General features: G+C 40.0%; 1 protein-coding gene across 1 annotated transcript in view; it reads right to left on the reverse strand.

The window, feature by feature from the left end:
- Positions 1-4,904: 4,904 nt before the first annotated feature.
- Positions 4,905-19,532, reverse strand: part of tub (TUB bipartite transcription factor) — a 230,063-nt gene continuing 215,435 nt past the window's right edge. The window contains exons 11-13 of the mRNA XM_060838510.1: positions 16,678-16,776; positions 8,042-8,213; positions 4,905-5,038 (exon numbers count right to left, since the gene is read on the reverse strand). Coding sequence (XP_060694493.1) covers positions 4,905-5,038; positions 8,042-8,213; positions 16,678-16,776 — 405 coding nt within the window. The remainder of the gene's footprint in view (positions 5,039-8,041; positions 8,214-16,677; positions 16,777-19,532) is intronic.

Consider the following 19,532-nt stretch of genomic DNA (forward strand, 5'->3'; position numbering starts at 1 on the left):
CTGTTGGCTAAGAATGATCCTGATACGTCGTTGAGGCATTGGGGGTTTTGGTTGTTAGCCGGACAGATTACGAGAGACTTGCACTGACTTTTTTTTAGGGAGGCCTGCCGAGTTCCAAGCCAATCAGGTAGTGGGTGCTAGCCAGCAAGACTTCTCCAGGAGCCAGAATCTGAGGTGAATATCTTGTCCTCAGAAGTGCCACTGAATGGGCCAGAGGACAGGGGCCATAATCCCAGCATTGCCCATGGACCTAGGTCACTTGTAAGTAATGTTGGTGGCAGGCGAGGATGGAGTTCTGGGGGTGGAGGTATCAGGGAATGGCGAGCATGAATGTCAGCAGTAACAGCAAGGGATGGCAGTCAGCTGACCTCCCCCTTCCCAGTGTCTAATCCCTTGAGTAGGCACTGAGTTCCTTTGATCAAGGCATCTCCCCACCCAGAGGTGGCAAGCTGGTCACATGATTTTTAACTGCATGTCATGTGTCACCAGGCTTGTCTATAGCTGGTTTAATCCCAACACTGGTGAAATGAGACCTTTATACTACTTAATTCATCAACTATGGTCTAAATTGGCAGCAGCCTGGACATGCCGACTGTAGGGCTCCCTGCTCAGGACTCCAGCTGCTCAGAGGTGCAAAGGTGGCAGGATTTAGATGCATCGTCATTCCATCCAATCTCTCCACCACCTCCCACCCCCAACCCCTCCCTATCTCACCATCAATGAAAGTAGAATTTCATGGTGGGAAACCCCAAACAGATCAGAAATAGTGTGAAATCAATGGTCTAATGAGAGTGAGACTACAGCTGCAGTATCATGTACTGATTTGGTTGCTGTACCAAGGAAGGGTACAAGTGCTTTACAGAAGCTCTGGCCAAGGTTCCTTACATTTATTCCTAGCTGAGCAGTTTGTCCCATGCCGATGCATTGAAGATAATGAGATAGGTATTTAGAAAACTGATAGATAATTTCAGTGAAACCTGAAAGATTCTGAGAGCCTTTAACAGAACGTAAGCTGAGGTTCTTCCCCTATGTCTATAGCCTAGAGTTCGAGACATTGTTTCAGAAGGAGTTAGAGATGACAAAACATTTGTTCACTCAAAGTTGTGAATCTTTAAAATTCTGACCCCCAGAAGGCTATGGATACTTAGCTTAGATTAGAGTGGTGCTGGAAAAGAACAGCAGGTCAAGCAACATCCAAGGAACAGGAAAATTGATGTTTCGGGCAAAAGCTCTAATCTAGACTCTTATCTCCAGCATCTGCAGTCCTCACTTTTGCCCTTTGGATACTTACTTGCTGAGTATGTCCAAGATTAATAGAATTTGGATTTTAAGAGAACCAAGGGATATTGGAAAGTGGAGTTGAATATGGAGATCGGCTATGATCTTGTTCAATGATGGTGTAGCTTAAGAGGCAGTATTACCTACTCCTGCTTTCTTACATTGATACTCAATGTCAGAATAATCCGATTTGTGGTCACAGGCTGGTATTATAACATAAATAACCATATGCACGTAATCTAGTCATGTTATTTTCTTGTAAGTGATATTGCTTCTAACACAGGTTGTCCCAAATGAGATCTGCTTTATTTCACCCAGTCATATGTGGTGACACACATATTTAGTAACAAATGGAATGTCACAACCTCCAGGGTATTCATTTCAATAGTGAATTTAAACCTTTTACTTGCTTATGGTCACAAGATTTCAGCCTAGAAAATATGCAGTGCATTATTGATGCATTCAACATGATTGCATCAAATAGTTTCATTCATTATTTTGTTAGGTGCAGTTGCAACTTCAATGTTTAATGCTACAGATGAAGAAATTCATTATGAACACATTAGCTTTTCACAATAAAATCGCACAACCATAGTTTAACATTTAGTTTCCTAACTTTGATAAGATTCTTTTTGGCCCATGACCCTGAGATAAAGCCAAAGCCCATTTATTATCATCATTACAGCTTCATGACATGGTTCAATTGGTGGCTGTCTAATCTCTGTGTCTGAAGTTTACGAGTTCAAATCCCATTTCAGGAGATGAACACAATAGGCTAACACTCCAGTTTAGTGCTGCATATTAATGCTGTCATCTTTCGGGGAAGCGGTCCTATTAGATGGATGTTAATGATCCCCAGTGGTACTATTTTGAAGACAAGCAGAGGTGTTATCCTCAGTGTTCTAGCCAATAATTATCCCTTACATGACATCTCAAAATAGATTATTTGATCATTATCACATTGTTGTTTGCGTGAGCTTACTATGTAGAAATTGGCTGCTGCAATTCTGACATTATCAATAATGATTCCACTTCAAAAGTATTCTATTGGAAGTAAAGCACAGTGGAATGTCCTGTGATCATTTGTGGTGCAATATAAATGCAAATCTTTCTTTTTATGCTAGTGGTCTCACTCAGTTTCCAAGTTCAATGTAAAAATAGCTAGATGCTCCTAATGGAGTAGTAATTAATATAATAATGCGTCTCTGTCCACCCACAAAGACCAGTTTACATGTGAGAATGTTCAGCCATTCTCCCAAAAAGAACAAATCATGCTCAGCAATGCTAAATTCAAAGGCGATAGACAAGTGCAGAGGTCCCAAATGCTTATGTGAACAATATCCATTGAATGCCATTTTGATGAAAATCTCCTTCAGACAGTGCCTCACTGATGTACAAACACTTTAAAGAAAATCCAATCTTTGACCTCGGTACAATAGCTTAGAATTATTTGCAACCAAAACTCATTTTTAATAATGTGGGAACAGAGGAAACGTGGAGCTCAGGTGATTCCCAAGCATTATCACAATCTTTAAGAGTGTTGACTTCTGCTTAAAAAATAAACTACTACAAGCCTATAGTAAAATGTAATGATATTCATGGAGCCAGTGCTAATAAAAACAAAGAACATTATAGAATGTGCAACACAGAAACAGGTCATTTGGCACTAAAGGTCCATGCCAGTATTTTTGCTCAGCATGAGACTTGCCCCACTCAACTTCATCTAACTCTATCAGCATAACCTCCTGACCCTTTCGCCCTGATGTGATTATCTAGTTCCACTTCAACACCTCTACACAGGTCACTTCAGCTGCTCCTGTAGTTGCAAATTCCAGTAACCAAAAACGTGTATTAACATCCATTTCTCTATTACGTGAGAGCTCAGCGTCATTTACCTGGGTACAAATGGGAACTTGTGGAAAATTTCAATTGTCTTTATCCATCCACGTATACATTTACCTGCTTGAAAGCTTGATCCTTTATAAAGTATGTTTAATAAGTGAGACCTTACTTGTCATTCTTTTTAACCTAGAAGTTTCCATTTTTTAAAATTTTAAGTTATTTTGTTTAACATTCTTTATTTATTATCTTATACTTTATTGATGCTTACTTTTATTCATTAGCCCAATGTCGGGTTCATGATAGGAAATAGGAAACTTAAATATTTAATGCGCAGAAGTAAATTTTCTTGAAGGTGTGTAGATGGGACTAAAATCCTGAGTGCTTGCAAGGTCCAATACTGACGCGCCAGTCTTTTGCAATGGTTAAGTCCTCAAGTTATTTCGAAGGAGGCTGCCTGCCGTTTGTAAGTAGCCAATTATGCCAATTATATTGCCTGTGAGAGCACAGATCAGAATCCAGGCTGGTGAACAGAGGCCATCTCCTGAAGGCAGACCACTGACTATTGACGCATCATGCAATTTAATCCTTATCCTCCATGGCCGTCACTGCCCTCCACAATGACAGTTTGACAGATATCAACATTATTTATTATGAAACATGAAAATACTTTACAAGGTGGAATTTTGAATCCTCCCCCACCTTCCCAAGTCCAGTGTACATACATAGATCATCATTTTCCATTGTTGATGCAGGGACTGTTGCTCTACTAATGCTGAATGGCCTCCACAATCAGGAAGCTACCTGCCATCCTTAATTGTCCAGAGATCCCAGAGATAGCCACATACTTAGCCTCTCCCTCCAAAATTTTCTTTTGATTCCTACCATCGTCATTGATATGCTTGCAACCCACATTATTTTCCAACAGTGCAATCGGGACGCAATGATGAAATACCTCCACACAGTGTCATTAACAGGTATTCATTTGCATATAAGGGAATACATATCCATGCAAACTCTGTCTAAGTTGCCTCAACGATAAATGATCCAATATAAGGAGAGTATCTCTTTCTCTGATGTCAATATTTGGACAATATCCCATGTAAAAGTAAAAAAAAATGAATGGGAAAATCATTAGAATAATATTAATATTAGTTTTATAAACTGTATTCAAATGGTCAATCACACTATCACTTGAAATAATGAATTTCTCTTACAGGTTGGATTGTATGGTCAAACATCAGCAGCATTAGTTTAATTACTACTGTGCTGCATAAGGTGCTGGCAGAACAAGCACAATGACATTTGTGGAAAGTACCTTCTAACCAAACTGAAAAGAATAACTTGAATATGTACAAGAAATGACACAAAGGTTAGTACTTTAAAGGTTAACGTGAAGAAATTTCTCTCATGTTCTGATTCAATACCCATGGGATTCTATAGCTGCCATTTCAGAATAAAAGTTCTATTTTCCTTTATTTTCTTTTTAGGACAATGTTTTGTTCCAAAGGTCCACACAAAATTACCACAACAGTGATGCCTTACGGACCATGCAAAGACATGTGCCTGTTTAACAAAAAAGTGAAACGGGCACAAGGCTTATTAAAATATTTAAAATGGGTCCTACGCTGGATTTTGAACCCCGATTCAATTTTAATCATCCCGTAAACTTGCAACGAAATGTACGATACTGAGGATGAATTATGTCTATGATCTGCAACCAATATATCAAAGCAAAGAAAACAAGCTTGTCCTTCGAATACATGTTGCTCCTTCGAATGTTCCAATTATTCACAAGCTAGTTTACTATCGAAGCTTGACAGAGCAATCGCAAATGCTTGCAATGCGCACATTGGGTAGTTGTAGTCCATGGTAAAGACGTCTTCAGCCACCCGACCAAACTGCATCACTATATAATCCGCTATAAAAAATACAAACAAATAGTTGATTCTTTTTGCATAAAATTTCATTCAATTTGCAGAATGATGTTCCACCATTACTTCACATCTGTTCTGCTGCTCTCTACCCATCACTGTACAACTCAGCTCAGAGCAAGTTTATTGAAAGTGATGGATGACTGAAAGAGTTGCAAGACTGTCATCTAATCACAGAGTTGAAATGGCACTCTGTACCAAGGAAGAAAAGCCACAGCAGTTTGTGAAATCTTCAATAGCTTTCATATCCAAAATCACTTGGTAACTGTCAAAATTTACAATGTTCCCTTTAATTGATGTGTTTTAATTTAGTTTGAATTCTGTTCCATCTGGAGATGGACAGTGTTTACCTTAATTAGTGTTGATCATCACAAAAGAATGTTGAATAATATCTGGAAAGCACACTAATTATTTAATGTAATATTGCTCTCAAGAGTGTATAAAGAACTGTAGTTCTTGAAAATATTTGGAAATAACCTGTCCCTATCAGGATTATGCATAAAATGATAACATGTGAAACATGAGTTCCATATTATAAAATAGAATGAAAATGGATTTTATACACAAGAAAGCTATTTGTGCATGAACAATGTCTTTATCTGGCAATGACTCTTAAACCCTCTCCACCACCGATTTGCAGAATACTGCTCCATCCAGCTTTTTCCATTACTGAAGCAGCATGAGATCGGAGCAACAAAGCAATTGCAGCATGTACTGGAACCAAAACACTACTGACTTGGGGGAAGCAATTGTCCTTATTGATGTTGTAAGTGTATTTAGAAGAGTTTCTCTGATTGATACAGTGATGAAAATTATAAATACATTTGAGCCAACTTTAATCAACTGTCCCACTTTTCAGCATGAATGGAAGGGCAGATGATCACAAACATAAGACATAAGCCAGTAGTCAGAATGCATGTTCCGTTCTGTGGGACTGAGCACTAATCAGTCATAGAAGCTGTTTGAAAAGGGACTGCTGTAGGCTGCTCTTGGCCCCATATAAATCTTCATGCTATCTGGTTACAGTCCTTTCATGGATTGTGATGAACCCACTGCCCCACTTTGCTTAATGCCAATTGTGGAGCTGTCAAATTCCTTTCCTTGCCCACCCCACATAGTTAACAAGTTGATTGTTGCAATATTAATGCAGTGAAATATAAAAATATTTCAGGCTTTTCATTCGATGACATTGGATTATCATTGGCAGCCATTTGTTTTGCTATAATGACTAACATTAGCAAAAATGTCAGTGACATGATATAATAGAGAATTAATTTTCCATTTTCACTGACTCATAGAGGAATCAGTGAAAAAATATATCCATTAGTCTCTTCTGATTGAAGTAATTATTGTCAACTGTGTGGTGCAAAAAGTGGGATGATATGGGAGGGAATAGTCTTGTGGTATTATCGCTAGACCATTAATCCAGAAACTCAACTCATGGTCTGGGAACCTGGGTTCAATTCCTGACACACAAATGGTAGAATTTGAATTCAATATAAAAAAAATTCTGGAATTAAGAGTCTAATTGTCAATTGTCGGGAAAAACCAATCTGGTTCACTAATGTCCTTTAGGGAAGGAAATCTGCCATCCTTACCTGGTCTGGCCTATATGTGACTCCATACCTACAGCTAATATGATTCACTCTTAACTGTCCTCTGGGTCATTAGGCATGGGCAGTAAATGCTGTCCAAACCAGAAATGCCTATGTCCTATAAGTGACTTAAAAGAAAGATGTTTCTGGAAGCTGAATTATAGGGTTGATAGTAGTACTGATAAGTATAATTAACTAAGCATACATCCTGTTGAGTGAAAGCTGAAATTAGAAATGTTGACAATGGCGCAGGTTACAGCTAAAAGCAAGTGGATTAGCATTGGGAAATCCATTCAAAATGACCTCTGTAATTATTTAATAATTGGGCCATTAAAGGAGGGGCTATTTAATGGGCGGCCTGGTGGCTCAGCAATTAGCACTGCTGCCTCGCAGCCCCAGGGATCCGGGTTTGATTCCAGCCTCGAGTGACTGTGTGGAGTGTGCACATTCTCTCCATGACTGTGTGGATTCCCTCCGAGCACTCCGGTTTCCTCCCACAGTCCAAAGGTGTGCAAGTCAGGTGAATTGGCAATGCTAAATTGCCCATAGTGATAGGTGCCTTAGTAGGGAGTAGGGATTAGGCGAGTTGGTCTGGGTGGGTTAGTGTTCGGTGGGTAGGTGTGAACTTGTTGGGCCAAAGGGCCTGTTTCTGCACTGTAGGCAATCTAATCTAATCATCTAATCTTAACCAATTAAAACATATTCTATTAAAATATTTAGCAATATTAGTAATTTATTCTAAATGTTTGCCTGTGTGAAAGTTCTAGCTCTGTAGGTGCATACTTCAGAAAGTTACAGGTTTGAGTCTCGTTCAAGGACTGGAGTATACTCTTTAAACTGACACTTTCATGCCATAATGAAGGAATACCTCCAACCCCTTCACACCCCAACAGGGTGTAAATTATGATCAAAGAGCACAGAGCTGGGAGTCTTCTAAGAACCCCTTGGTGAGCTTGGTCTCATTTTCTCTTCATGCTGATTCTCAGTCCTGTGCCAGGCACAACTCCTCAGCCCTTCCTCCGCCAAAGGCCAGCTGGAAATGCTTTTCTGAGGCCAAGATCTAACCTATTTCATTCTATGGACTCTCACCAAAGTTTCAGCAACAATGCGTTGAAAAGGTCAATTACTTTTTCCAATATATTACTAATAGAACGGTTTATTTCAAATTATGCAATTGAAAATATATGCTAGAACGCCATTCAAATTAAGCTTAACCTAATTTGATACGCAGTAACAATTTAACAGCTATTTAATTTTATATGTGTTGCCATTCTCGGGTTCAATACATATTTTACTCAATCAAGCCCTATGCTTCCTGGTATCACGGTCACAAATATTGTCATTCATTTTAATTGTTTCTAGAACTTTCTATACAGCTATGAGTTTACTACTTACGGTCATTGTCATGAATAATTTGAAAATTCTTCACAGAAGCCTGTGTAACCCGACCATGGAAATTAAGGACATAGGATTGAGTATCATCATTCCATACTGGAGTTTTGTTGTGAAGCTCAATTATACTCTCCGTATTTTTGTTCTGCCATCCTGCCAGCAAAGTTTCATGTTCCTTCATCAAAAAGAGAAAATAACACTTATTCGAAAGTTTCTTCAAGTCGATGTAGATTCATGACTGTCTTTGACAAATTTCATATTTCATGGTCTGAGCAAGGTAACAACTTGTTGCTATACATCCCACTCCCTCTCCAAAATACTCTTCTTAGGTAAATTGAAAGCTAGCATTTCCTTATAATATTTTGGGGTGGATTAAAAGAGTTCATGTCCAAACTCAGGAAAACATTTGCAGGTTATATTGGAATGAGATCTTCAGTTATCTTCCAATAATCAGCCAATTAGTATTCATCTAGTGTTGACTTTGGCCAAGGAAGGGTGGCTGACAGGATGCAGCAGCGATACAGGCTGCACACATAGAGGGCATAGAAAGGGGTGCAGCAGGAAGGAACCAGTAAATGGCTGAAGCAAGAGGAAAAATGGATTCTTGCTTCAGTGAGGTCTCCAAGGAGGTGATCCTTCAGGGGAGAAGGAAGAAGCCAGCAAGCCCGAGGAAGAAAACATGGTTGAAGGTGGCTGAAATTATCAGGGTTGCAGTAATATGGACAGAAACTTTACAAATGACCTGTGAGGTCTGACAAGGTGGGTGGCATGTATCATGGCAATGTGGCAGAACTGCATCTCTTCTGGCAGCCATGAGATGTGAATTGAGGTGACCAACCTACACCGAGGTAAGTTTCAAGAATCAGTGTATAAGTGGAGCCACGGAATTGCCTCCCATGAGAGGGCTATATTGAGACAGAGGTACTTGATGCATTGAGAAGAGTGAAAAATCATTTATGGTTGGCCTCCAACTGACACAATGATGGATATTTAAAGTGGCACAGTTTAACTAATATGAATAAGACAACAGTGTATTTCTGTCAGTGCATTATGAGCTCATGTGTCTTGCAAAGACATTTGGCCCCTGAAGCCTGCCCCACCATTTGACAAAATCATGGTTGATCTGTCTAGGCTTCAATTCCTCTTTTGTACAAGATCAGCATAACCGTCATCTCTCTGATATTTCAAAAGTCTATCCACCTCCTCTTTAACTAACAACTCTCAAGGCGACCCAACTAAATTAATGGATGGATGCTGGATCACAAGGGGTAACCACTGAAGACACTGTTGCCAACACCTTTTGAAACCCTAACATGAGGTGGAAAAAACAATACAACTGTTGCCACCATGTGACTTTACTTATATTAATCCATGGAATATGGTCATTGCTACCACATGACTCTACATATATTAATCCTTGGAATATGGTCACTGCCACTCCTGCTCCTAGTTCTTATATTCTTATGATTTACTGAGGATATGTGGGTCATGGCAGCTTCCTGGAAAGCTAGTACATGCCTTGAGGGTTTATTTGGAGTACTGCAGTCATTTTCTGTAGGGAATCGAAGGTTGGGACCTTGACAGGGATTGCAGTATGTAAGCCCAACAGTGAAGGGCTGCTGTGGAAGGGTATTCCTCAGATTCCCTGCAACCAGATCAGGCAACACCATGGCAGCTATAGCCATTATGTCAATCTAAATGGGCAATAAGCTCTCAGAGCTGGATTCCCCAAATGTGGAGGAGATTGGGTGAAACAGATTATACTTATCAGATGCGGAGGAACAGCAGCTGGAACAGTACTACAATGGAACGTGGAAAAGGTGATGCATAGGAGGCAGAAGGTAGACTAATGTTGAAAGAAGGTGTAATACATAGGGTGTACAACCAAACGCACAGCTTTGTAGAGATGCTAGAGAGCCAGTGCCTCTAAAGACTGTATCTGAACATATAGCTGGTTGCTTACTGATGTGGAATTTGAGAGACCGTTAACATACCTGACTGCTTCTAGGAGGGAGCCTTGCTGGCCATACGCACAGCTAAGCCTGAGGGAATACTGCCATGGTACCACATCCAATTTCCTCTCAACCTGACTTCTCCAATCAGTACAAATCCTAACGTATTGCCACGCTGTCTGGACCAGAGCCTTTGTCACCTGCTTAATCCTGCTAAGAGCCACTAACTGGAAGATCCCATAAATTCCTCCCTGCCACACCCTTCCAAAGCAGCCCTTAACCATGGGACTTACACACTGAAATTCCTGTAAAAGTCCCAACTTTTGATTCACTAAAAAGACCTTGCCCCATTTGCAAACTCAGCTGAATTCTGTTCTTATTAGTTTCCACCAACACTTGTCTGCCATTGAATTCTTGCATCTTTTAAGCAATGAATCATTGATCCTCAGTGGAGTCTATGGAAAATAGACTTTGAAAAGCGTGGTCAATTGTTCCTATCATAGGGTCAATTGACTCCACTCCAATCTGTGGCCATCCCACCTCCATTCCCTGAATGCTTCTGGGTAATTTGGTGAGTGGTGAGAGCATTTACGAATCTGCCTGAAGGAGTTTTCTTCTTACCACCCCCTACATCCAAGCACATCATCATGGAATCAGTGAAATTCCAATTTCTATCTTACTTGGACAGGATTGAGATCATGTCAAGCTTTGTGTGCCTGGTTTATTTACCAGTAACTAACACCAGATGTTAAAGGTGAACTAAAGAGGAAATTACACAGGCAATACACAAGTTGAAGGCTTATCGGCTAAGAATAGACTGGAATATAGGTACTTGGCTTACTTACAGGAAATCTATGCTGTCACTTTCTTTGCTAAATTGATTTGAATCAAATTAAATCTTGGAACTGACTAGTTCTGGACTGACAATAATCTACTACCTGCACGATTCAGAAAGCCTATTAACTAGAACAAAAACTGAAATTGCTGAAGAAACTCAGAAAGTCTGGCAGCATCTGTGGAGAGAAAGCAGAGTTAATGTTTCGGCTCCTTCAGAAAGATCCAGCATCTGCAGTTCTTTGGGGTTTTTTTTAGCCCATTAGCGAGAATTGATCACAGCATTTGATAAGCTACCTTACTAGTTAGCCAAATGGTTGGTCAAGGTCAATAAATTAGCAGCAGTCTTTTGTTGTGTCAACAACTTTCAACTGAAGTTTAAAAAATAGTTGGTTAGCGTCAAGACATTGACTGATTTTACTGACTAAACAGTGAAGAAGCCAGCTTCTCCATTTAATCACATTGCATCCTTCAAAGAATTAATTCAAAAACAAGTAAATTAGCTGATAAAGTAAGCAACAGCAATTTTTTTTTAAATGACTTCATGTAAATAACCTTAATGCGAATAACATAGCAGGAACAATTCTGGGAGATAGTTTGTACTTAGTCAGCACGATTAGCACAATCTCCACTTCAGTGAATAGCCAATGGACCTAATGGACTAATTAAAAAATGTTTCCCTCAGGCTAAATAAGAAATTAATGAACACAATTAGCCTAGAATTTCTTCTTTTGAGTACAGATGCTGTAATGGGCAGCATCTTTGTGTCTGGCATGAGAAAAAACAAATAGTTTGGCTCCACATGTTAATTTTGTATACATCCTGTTATAGGGAGACTTACATCTCCAAGTCAATAGTCAATGCTTTCACCTACCTTAATTAAAATGATCTTGAATGCACAGAGTATCTAAGTTGCAGAAGTAACAACTATCAGAACAAAATGATGCACACACAGGGCTGGTAGGAATGTCAACTCTGGTGGAAGCTCTGAAGCTTGGTCATCTGATGGCTGACTATTCATCACTCTCTACATAGTATGGTCATGGTCCCAATTTATGCACAATAAACAGATCCTATTCTCCTGAATCTCCTCAGAATTAGGTTATGCCTGAACCAGGTGTCTCAGTCAGAGCTGATCCAAATTTAGAGTTTGTACATTAAAATCAGGTTTCACAGAACAATGAACCAAATGGTGAAATTATTCAAAGGACAGCAGGTTCAGCTTTGGGGTTGCTTTTCACAGACACATCATCCTCAAGTCAGCCCATCATTTACACTTCCCAAGCCAGACAGAGCCATAGAGATGTACAGCATGGAAACAGACTGTTAGGTCCAGCGCGTCCATGCCAACCTGATATCCTAAATTAATCTAGTTCCATTTGCCAACACTTGGTCCATATCCCTCTAAACTCTTCCTATTCATGCGCCCATCCAGATGTCTTTTAAATGATGCAATTGTACCATCTTCCACCACTTTCTCTGGCAACTCATTCCACCCTCTACATGAAAACATTACTCCTTAGGTCCCTTTTAAATCTTTCCCCTCTCAACCTAAACGTATGCACTCTAGTTGTGAACTCCACCAATCTAGGGAAAAGACTTTGTCTATTTACCCTATCCATTCCTCTTATGATTTTATAAACCTCTATAAGGTCACCCATCAGCCTCCAATGCTTCATAGAAAACAGTCCCAGCCTATTCAGTCTCTCCCTGTAGCCCAAACCTTGTAAATCTTTTCTGAACCCTTTCAAGTTTCACAACATCATTCCCATAAGAGGGAGGCCAGAATTGCACACAATATTCCAAAGGTGGCCTAATCAATTTCCTGTACAGCTGCAACATGACCTCCCAATTTCTATACTCAATGCTCTGACTAATAAAGGAAAGTATACTAAACACCTTCTTCACTATCCTATCTACCTGAGACTCCACTTTCAAGGAACTATGAACCTGCACTCCAAGATCTCTTTGTTCAGCAACAGTACCCATTAAGTGTATGAGTCCTGCCCTGATTTGCCTTTCCAAAATTGAAAACCTCACATTTATCTAAATAAACTCCACCTGCAGCTCCATGGCCCATTGGCCCATCTAATCAAGATCCTGTTGTACTCTGAGGTAACCTTCTTCACTGTCCACTACACATTTGAGCTTGAACAGGATAAATGAAACTTTTCACAGAATGACAGAAATAACAGAGAAGCAGGAGGTCATTGGGTCACTGCTCCCTTCGTGATATTTGTGCTCTTGAGTGAACAGTTCTCTTTTTGAAACTAAAAGTAGGAGGGACTTCCACTCAGGTACATGTCAGATTTTCCTGTGCAATAATGCTCTTCTTAGATGAACGCATATTCAAGTCTGGGCAAAATGGCAAATGTTATGGGTAGGGAGGAAGTTCTGCACATCCACCGACACTTTCTGAACTTCCAAGCACCATAATTAAAAAGTTCCCAGATAACACTTCAATCTCTGTAACCAAGAGTGTCACTCAACTTCTGCTTGTATTACCAAACCATCCCTGGAGATATTGGAAACCACCAAAAATTAGATCCACATTTAAATAATGCTCTTTGAGATAGTCTCCTGCAGGTCATCTGGGAAAAAGAGATAACACAGCTTGGTCCAAGGTGGCAGTGGTCGTCACACATGTGGGAGCATTAAAAGAGATTGGGTTCAGTGCTGCAAAAGGATATATAATCTGCTGTGCACCAAGATGTATAAGAGCATAAGACCATAAGACATAGGAGCAGAAATTAGGCCATTCAGCCCATCGAGTCTGCTCTGCTTTTCAATCATGGCTGATAAGTTTCTCAATTCCATTCACCCGCTTTTCTCCCTATAATCCTTGATCCCCTTGATAATCAGGAACCTATCTATCTCTGTCTTAAATATACTCAATGACCCGGCCTCCACAGCCTTCTGTGGCAGTGAATTCCAGAGATTCACCACTCGCTGGCTGAAGAAGTTTCTCCTCATCTCTAAGGCTGTGCCCTCTGGTCCTAGTCTCTCCTACCCAATGGAAAATCTTCCCAACATCCACTCTGTCCAGGCCATTCAGTATTCTGTAAGTTTCAAATAGATCCCCTCCCCATCTTTTTAAACTCCATCGAATATCGATCCAGAGTCTTCAAACGTTCCTCTTATGTTAAGCTTTTTATTCCTGGGACCATTTTTGTGAACTTTCTCTGAACCTGCTCCAGGGCCAGTACATCCTTCCTGATAATATGGGGCCCAAAACTGTGCACAATACTCCAAATATGGCCTGACAAGAGCCTTCTTGAGCCTCAGACGTACATCCATATTTTTGTATTCAAATCCTCTCAAAATAAATGCCATCATTGCATTTGCCTTCCTAACTACTGACTCAACCTGCAAGTTTACCTTGAGAGAATCCAGGACTGGAACTCTCAAGTCTATTTGCACTTCAGACCTCTGAATTTTCTCCCCATTTAGAAAATAGTCCATGCTTCTATTCTTCCTACCAAAGTGCATGACCTCATAATTTCTCATACTGTACTCCATCTGCTACTTCTTTGTTCACTCTCCTAACCTGTCCACATCCTTCTGCAACCTCCCCTCTGCCTCAATGCTACCAGTCCCTCTACCACAAACTTAGTCAGAATGCCCTCTGTTCCTTCAGCTAGATCGTTAATGTGAAAAGTTGTGGTCCTAACAGTGAGCCTTGTAGAACACCATTTGTCACCAGCTGCCATCCTGAGAAAGACCATTTTATCTCCACTTTCTGCTTTCTGCCATTGCCACTCAATGTTTCATGCCCATAAAAGTATGAGTTAATATTGTGAGTTTGCAACTGCAGAGGACTGTAACATACAAGGTTGGGTGTCAGCCACCTCCATCAGATGCCTTATGTGCAATCAGTGTTTGCCAACATTGCCAGGCACCAATGTTGCTCTACTTTCATGCCAGTGAGACTACCTCTCACACACTTATCAGGTAAAGTCAGCATAGTCCTATTGGACCATATGGCTGGTCTCTCATTGGTGGTGGGTTCTCATGACTGGTGGTGGTTTAACCTAAAGGTCATCGTGCCTCAGGAAAGGGGAGAGATTGAGAAAAAGAGCACTTCATCATTAATTGAACTCACACTATTGACATCACTGTAAGTCACAAACCAGCTGTCCAGCCAACTGAGCTAACTGACACATCACACATCTACCAGAATTCACACTTAAAGTGTGAAAGGAGCTACAAAACTCAGCAACTGATGCACCACCAGCACTGATCTTTAATTAGTACTTAGAGAACCTGTATGTCTGATAGCTTTTTACCAAAGACTTGCATGAAACAAAGTCACGACCACATTAGGCTTATTCAGGGCGAATACCAAACAGGAATATCAGTCACACACATCAATAACAGCTTTATTGGTTTTCTTCAACTCAAGCTCTTTGAGGACACTAAATCATGTTCAGAGCAGAATCCTTCAATTCCTAACTTCCCCCTAAGCACATTTTGATTGCAAATAATCTGTGAGGTCAATCACAGTTCTGGAGATTCACACTACTAACTGTACCTGTCAATGCAGACAAAGCACTCTTGAACCCATCTGAATTTCCCTTAATGTTTATCTCCTTCTGCGAGAAAAGACCAGAGACAATAAATGGGAACATGCCCAGTCCTTGGTGGGGAAGTGGGAATGCTGGGGGAGGGGAATGGCCTCTCACTCTTCACCCTTTGTGGAGCATTACACTTAAAACAAATACAGCACTTGCACTAAATTCCTTTGGCGTATTTCAATCTGTTAAGACTTCAGACTGTCCATATTTTCCTTACAGAATACCTTGAGGGGGGCAATGACTACTTTAGATGCTTGGATTTGCATCAGTGCAAAGACTGCTGTTGCTCTCCGTCACTGTTATCCTCTGACAGGGAATATAACCTCTGTAAAGCTACATTGCTTGTTTTCAGGGGTTAATTATACAATTCAGCCCCTTTACATTCAAGTGCTAGATGGAGATCCCTGGTAGACAAAGGTTTGAGCCATACAGGGACAGCCCCTATGTAACTCTGCAGAACCCCACACTGATGTTCTGGTGGATCTGAAGTATTCACTTTGTTTCTCTCTCCATAAATGCTGCCTGGCCTGCTGAGTATTTCCAACAGTTTCTGTTTATATTTTAGAGTTCTAACATTCCAATACTTTGCTGTGTTATTTTACACTCCATGCTGGATAAGTGTAGTTTATTTCAATTTAAAATGAGAAAATATTTATCAGTCAATACAATGTGTAATTTTTCTGTTAACAAAGCACACTTTTGTGGAGAGCAATACACAATACGGCATATTAGTGCTAAGTTACTGGACAGTTTTGCCATTTTTAAAACTTGAAAGTGAAATGAAGAGCCATGTGAAAATAAAAACATATCACTAACCGTTTAGATTTTTCCCATTTATACACACTACAATCCTGTAGATTGTAGTGTTTGCAAAGTTTAATTATTTTGGATACTGCTGTCTGGATATTGCATAAAGCCAACTTCAACAGAGCTATCTGGTTGCATTAAATGAATGATCATGTTGCACATAATAATCTGACAGAGCACTGGTTGTAAAGTATATCATACTGAAACTTGAGCTTTTGATGGGCTTAATAAATAGAGGTACACAGTACAAAAGCTAAGACTGCTAAAACACTATAAATATGTTTCCCAATTCTCGGAAACTGAAGGATGTGAGAGGGAACATTTAGGGGAGAAACAAATTAAGAGCCCAGAAGCAGGAGAAGCACCAGGTCCATTATTTCTCTCACTGGCCTGTACTGTACTGCTTCCTTTAATGAGAGGTCTTACATGATTGTGAATTTCAAATGGAGGCTGTTGATGTCTTGAAACTTACATTGCGAGGCCTGATAGACACTCTTTCATGATCCATGTTCATGCCAGGAATGATTACACTCATCTTCCGAGGTCCCTTGAAACCCAGAACATTTGTTTCCTAAGCAAAAGCAGAAGGAAGCAAAAGGTTACATCCTAACCAATGTACAACAGTTAATAACTTTGGAAAAAGCCAGGTATTCTCAAAGATAGTTTATTAGGTTAATAATGCCACTTGTCAAACAAGCAAACATAACAGACAACAGCTATGACATTCATGCTGATCGTAATTGTATGTGCTGGTATGCAGCAGTTGGTACAAAACAAGAGATGATGGGTCAGGACAGTCAATCAGATGCCAAATGAATGGCAAAACTGACAGATTTCTGGTTGCAGGGAAGAAGTCAATAGAAATTGCATTTTTCCCAAAAATGAAATGACTACTCCCAATATGTCTTTTAGCATAAGCAATTAGATAGTGTCCATGTAATAATAACACATGATAAAATATTGTGAAGGGACCCGTGTACAGCCTGTCCCACAGTTGTATATATGAGGTGACAAAATCGAATGCCCTATTTAGTTTTGTTGTCTCTGAGAAAACCCTGAATTTAGGGAGTTTGCATGAGACACTGAGGCCACTTTTTCTTCATGGAAAGGCAGAGACACTGTTAGCCAAATTGCAGGACTACCATACGTCTGCCTTGTAATCATCCATAATAGCATTTGACAAAAATATGTGGAACCAACTTCCAATCCATTAGTTGCTATATTAAAACAAACCTGATTTCAGCTGTAGTATCAGTTTGAAATGGAGGGGTCTAAAACAGACAGCAGAAAGTTCTGGCACATCTTTGTCTTGGGAATAAGCATTTCAGTAAAATAAGTGAATATCAATTCAAAGCCTTACAACAAAAATATTTAATCATATATTCTATTACATTATACTCTCACAGATTTTATGAACATCTGTTAATGAACATTTCAAAAAGACTGATGCACTTAAAGACACCTTCTGCGCCTGATATGGAATCAAACTATTTAGCAACCTGTATAAACTGTAATAAAAGCTATGACCAGTGTTGAAATCCAAATTAAGGCAAAACTTTTATACAGTATGTAATCAACTTGACAGTCAATCTGCCTGATTTATAATTTATACACAAAAATGGCAGTTAACTGTCATTTATAATTAACTGGTGCATTTTCCATAATAATGCCTCCATTAATCAGTGTCCATTTGCCAACTAATCAGCATTTTCTTCTGCTGCAAGATGAAAATCTTCAACAAAATATGTCTTTTTGCAGCACATGCAAGATGTATTAATGTAGTTGAGGGAGAAATGATTTAAAGAATATATTGGTGTTAAAATAAAATTAGATGAGAGGAGGCTCATATACAGCAGAAACTTTGCATTAATCCAACATTTGGACAAAAAGCTGTAAATTTCTTTGTAATTTGATGCAAGGTGCAGTTCTCCATTATGGCGAAACCTCACTTCTTTGTCATGTAGATTAAACATCGATGGAAAATGATAAGTCTGCTCCTTTTACGGATGGGGACCATCAGTGGTATGCATTTCTATTGGCAACATCAAATGGTGTAAACTCTTTCGGCATCTGAGGCCATGTGACACCATTCCCCTTCCCCCCACCGACTCACTTTCCTATGATTTATCCAAAATCCTCAGGGAGGAGAACTCACAAATTGTGGTTTTTCTATGCATCTGGTGCTCTTGTTATTCTATGTGGTAGAGGTCATGTGTTTGGAAGGTGCTGTGAGCCTTGGCGAGTTGTTGATGCATGATACACCTGCTGCCACAGTACATCAGTGGTGAAGGAAGTGGATGTTGACGGTGGTGGGTATGGTGCTGATTAAGGGGGATATTTTGTCCTGGATAATGTTGAACTCTTTAATACTGTTTAAGCTGATCTATTCTAGATAAGTGAAGAATATTATACTAAACGTCTGGCTCATGCCTTGTAGACAAGCACTGGGGATGCAGGAGGTGACTCGCTCAGTGCAGAATGAGCTTTTGACTTGTTGTTACAGACACACAATTTATGGGTGTTTTGGTTCAGTTTCTGGTCAGTAGTAACTTCCAGGATGTTGGCAGTGGGGGAAATTCAGTGACAGTAATCAGATTAGATTCCCTACAGTGTGGAAACAGGCCCTTCGGCCTAACAAGTCCTCACTGACCCTCCGAAGAGTTACCCTCCCAGACCCCATTTCCCTCTGACTAATACACCTAACACTAGGGGCGATATAGAATGGCCAATTCACCTGGTCTGCACATCTTTGGACTGTGGGAGGAAACCGGAGCACCTGCAGAAAACCCACTCAGACACAGGGAGAATGTTCAAATTCCACACAGACAGTTGCCAGAGGCTGTAATCAAACCTAGGTCCCTGGTGCTGTGAGGCAGCAGTACTAACCACTGAGCCACCATCCACCCCATAATGGTATTGAACATTGTGGGACAATGGTTAGATCCTCTAATAGGAGTTGGAGAGGTCATTACCTGCAACCTTTGTGGTGTAAATGTTAGTTGTCACTTAACAACAGGAGCCTGAATATTTTTCAGACCTTGTTACATGTAAACTCAAACTGTTTCAGTACCTAAGATTCACAAATGGTGCAGAACATTGAATAATCATCGACAAACATCCCTACTTCTAACCTTTTTTCAAAGAGAAAAGGTAATTGATTAAGTCGTTGAAGATGGTTGGGCCTAGGTTATTACCCCGAGGAACTTCTTCAGAAGTGTTCTGGAGGTGAGATAATTGACATCCAACAACCAAAGCCATCTTCCTTTGTGCCAGCTATGACTTCGATCTGTGCAGAGTTTTCCTCCTGATTCTTATCGACTCCAGTTT

The sequence above is a fragment of the Hemiscyllium ocellatum genome, chromosome 18 (genome assembly GCF_020745735.1).
Source record: "Hemiscyllium ocellatum isolate sHemOce1 chromosome 18, sHemOce1.pat.X.cur, whole genome shotgun sequence".
Lineage (NCBI taxonomy): Eukaryota > Metazoa > Chordata > Chondrichthyes > Orectolobiformes > Hemiscylliidae > Hemiscyllium > Hemiscyllium ocellatum.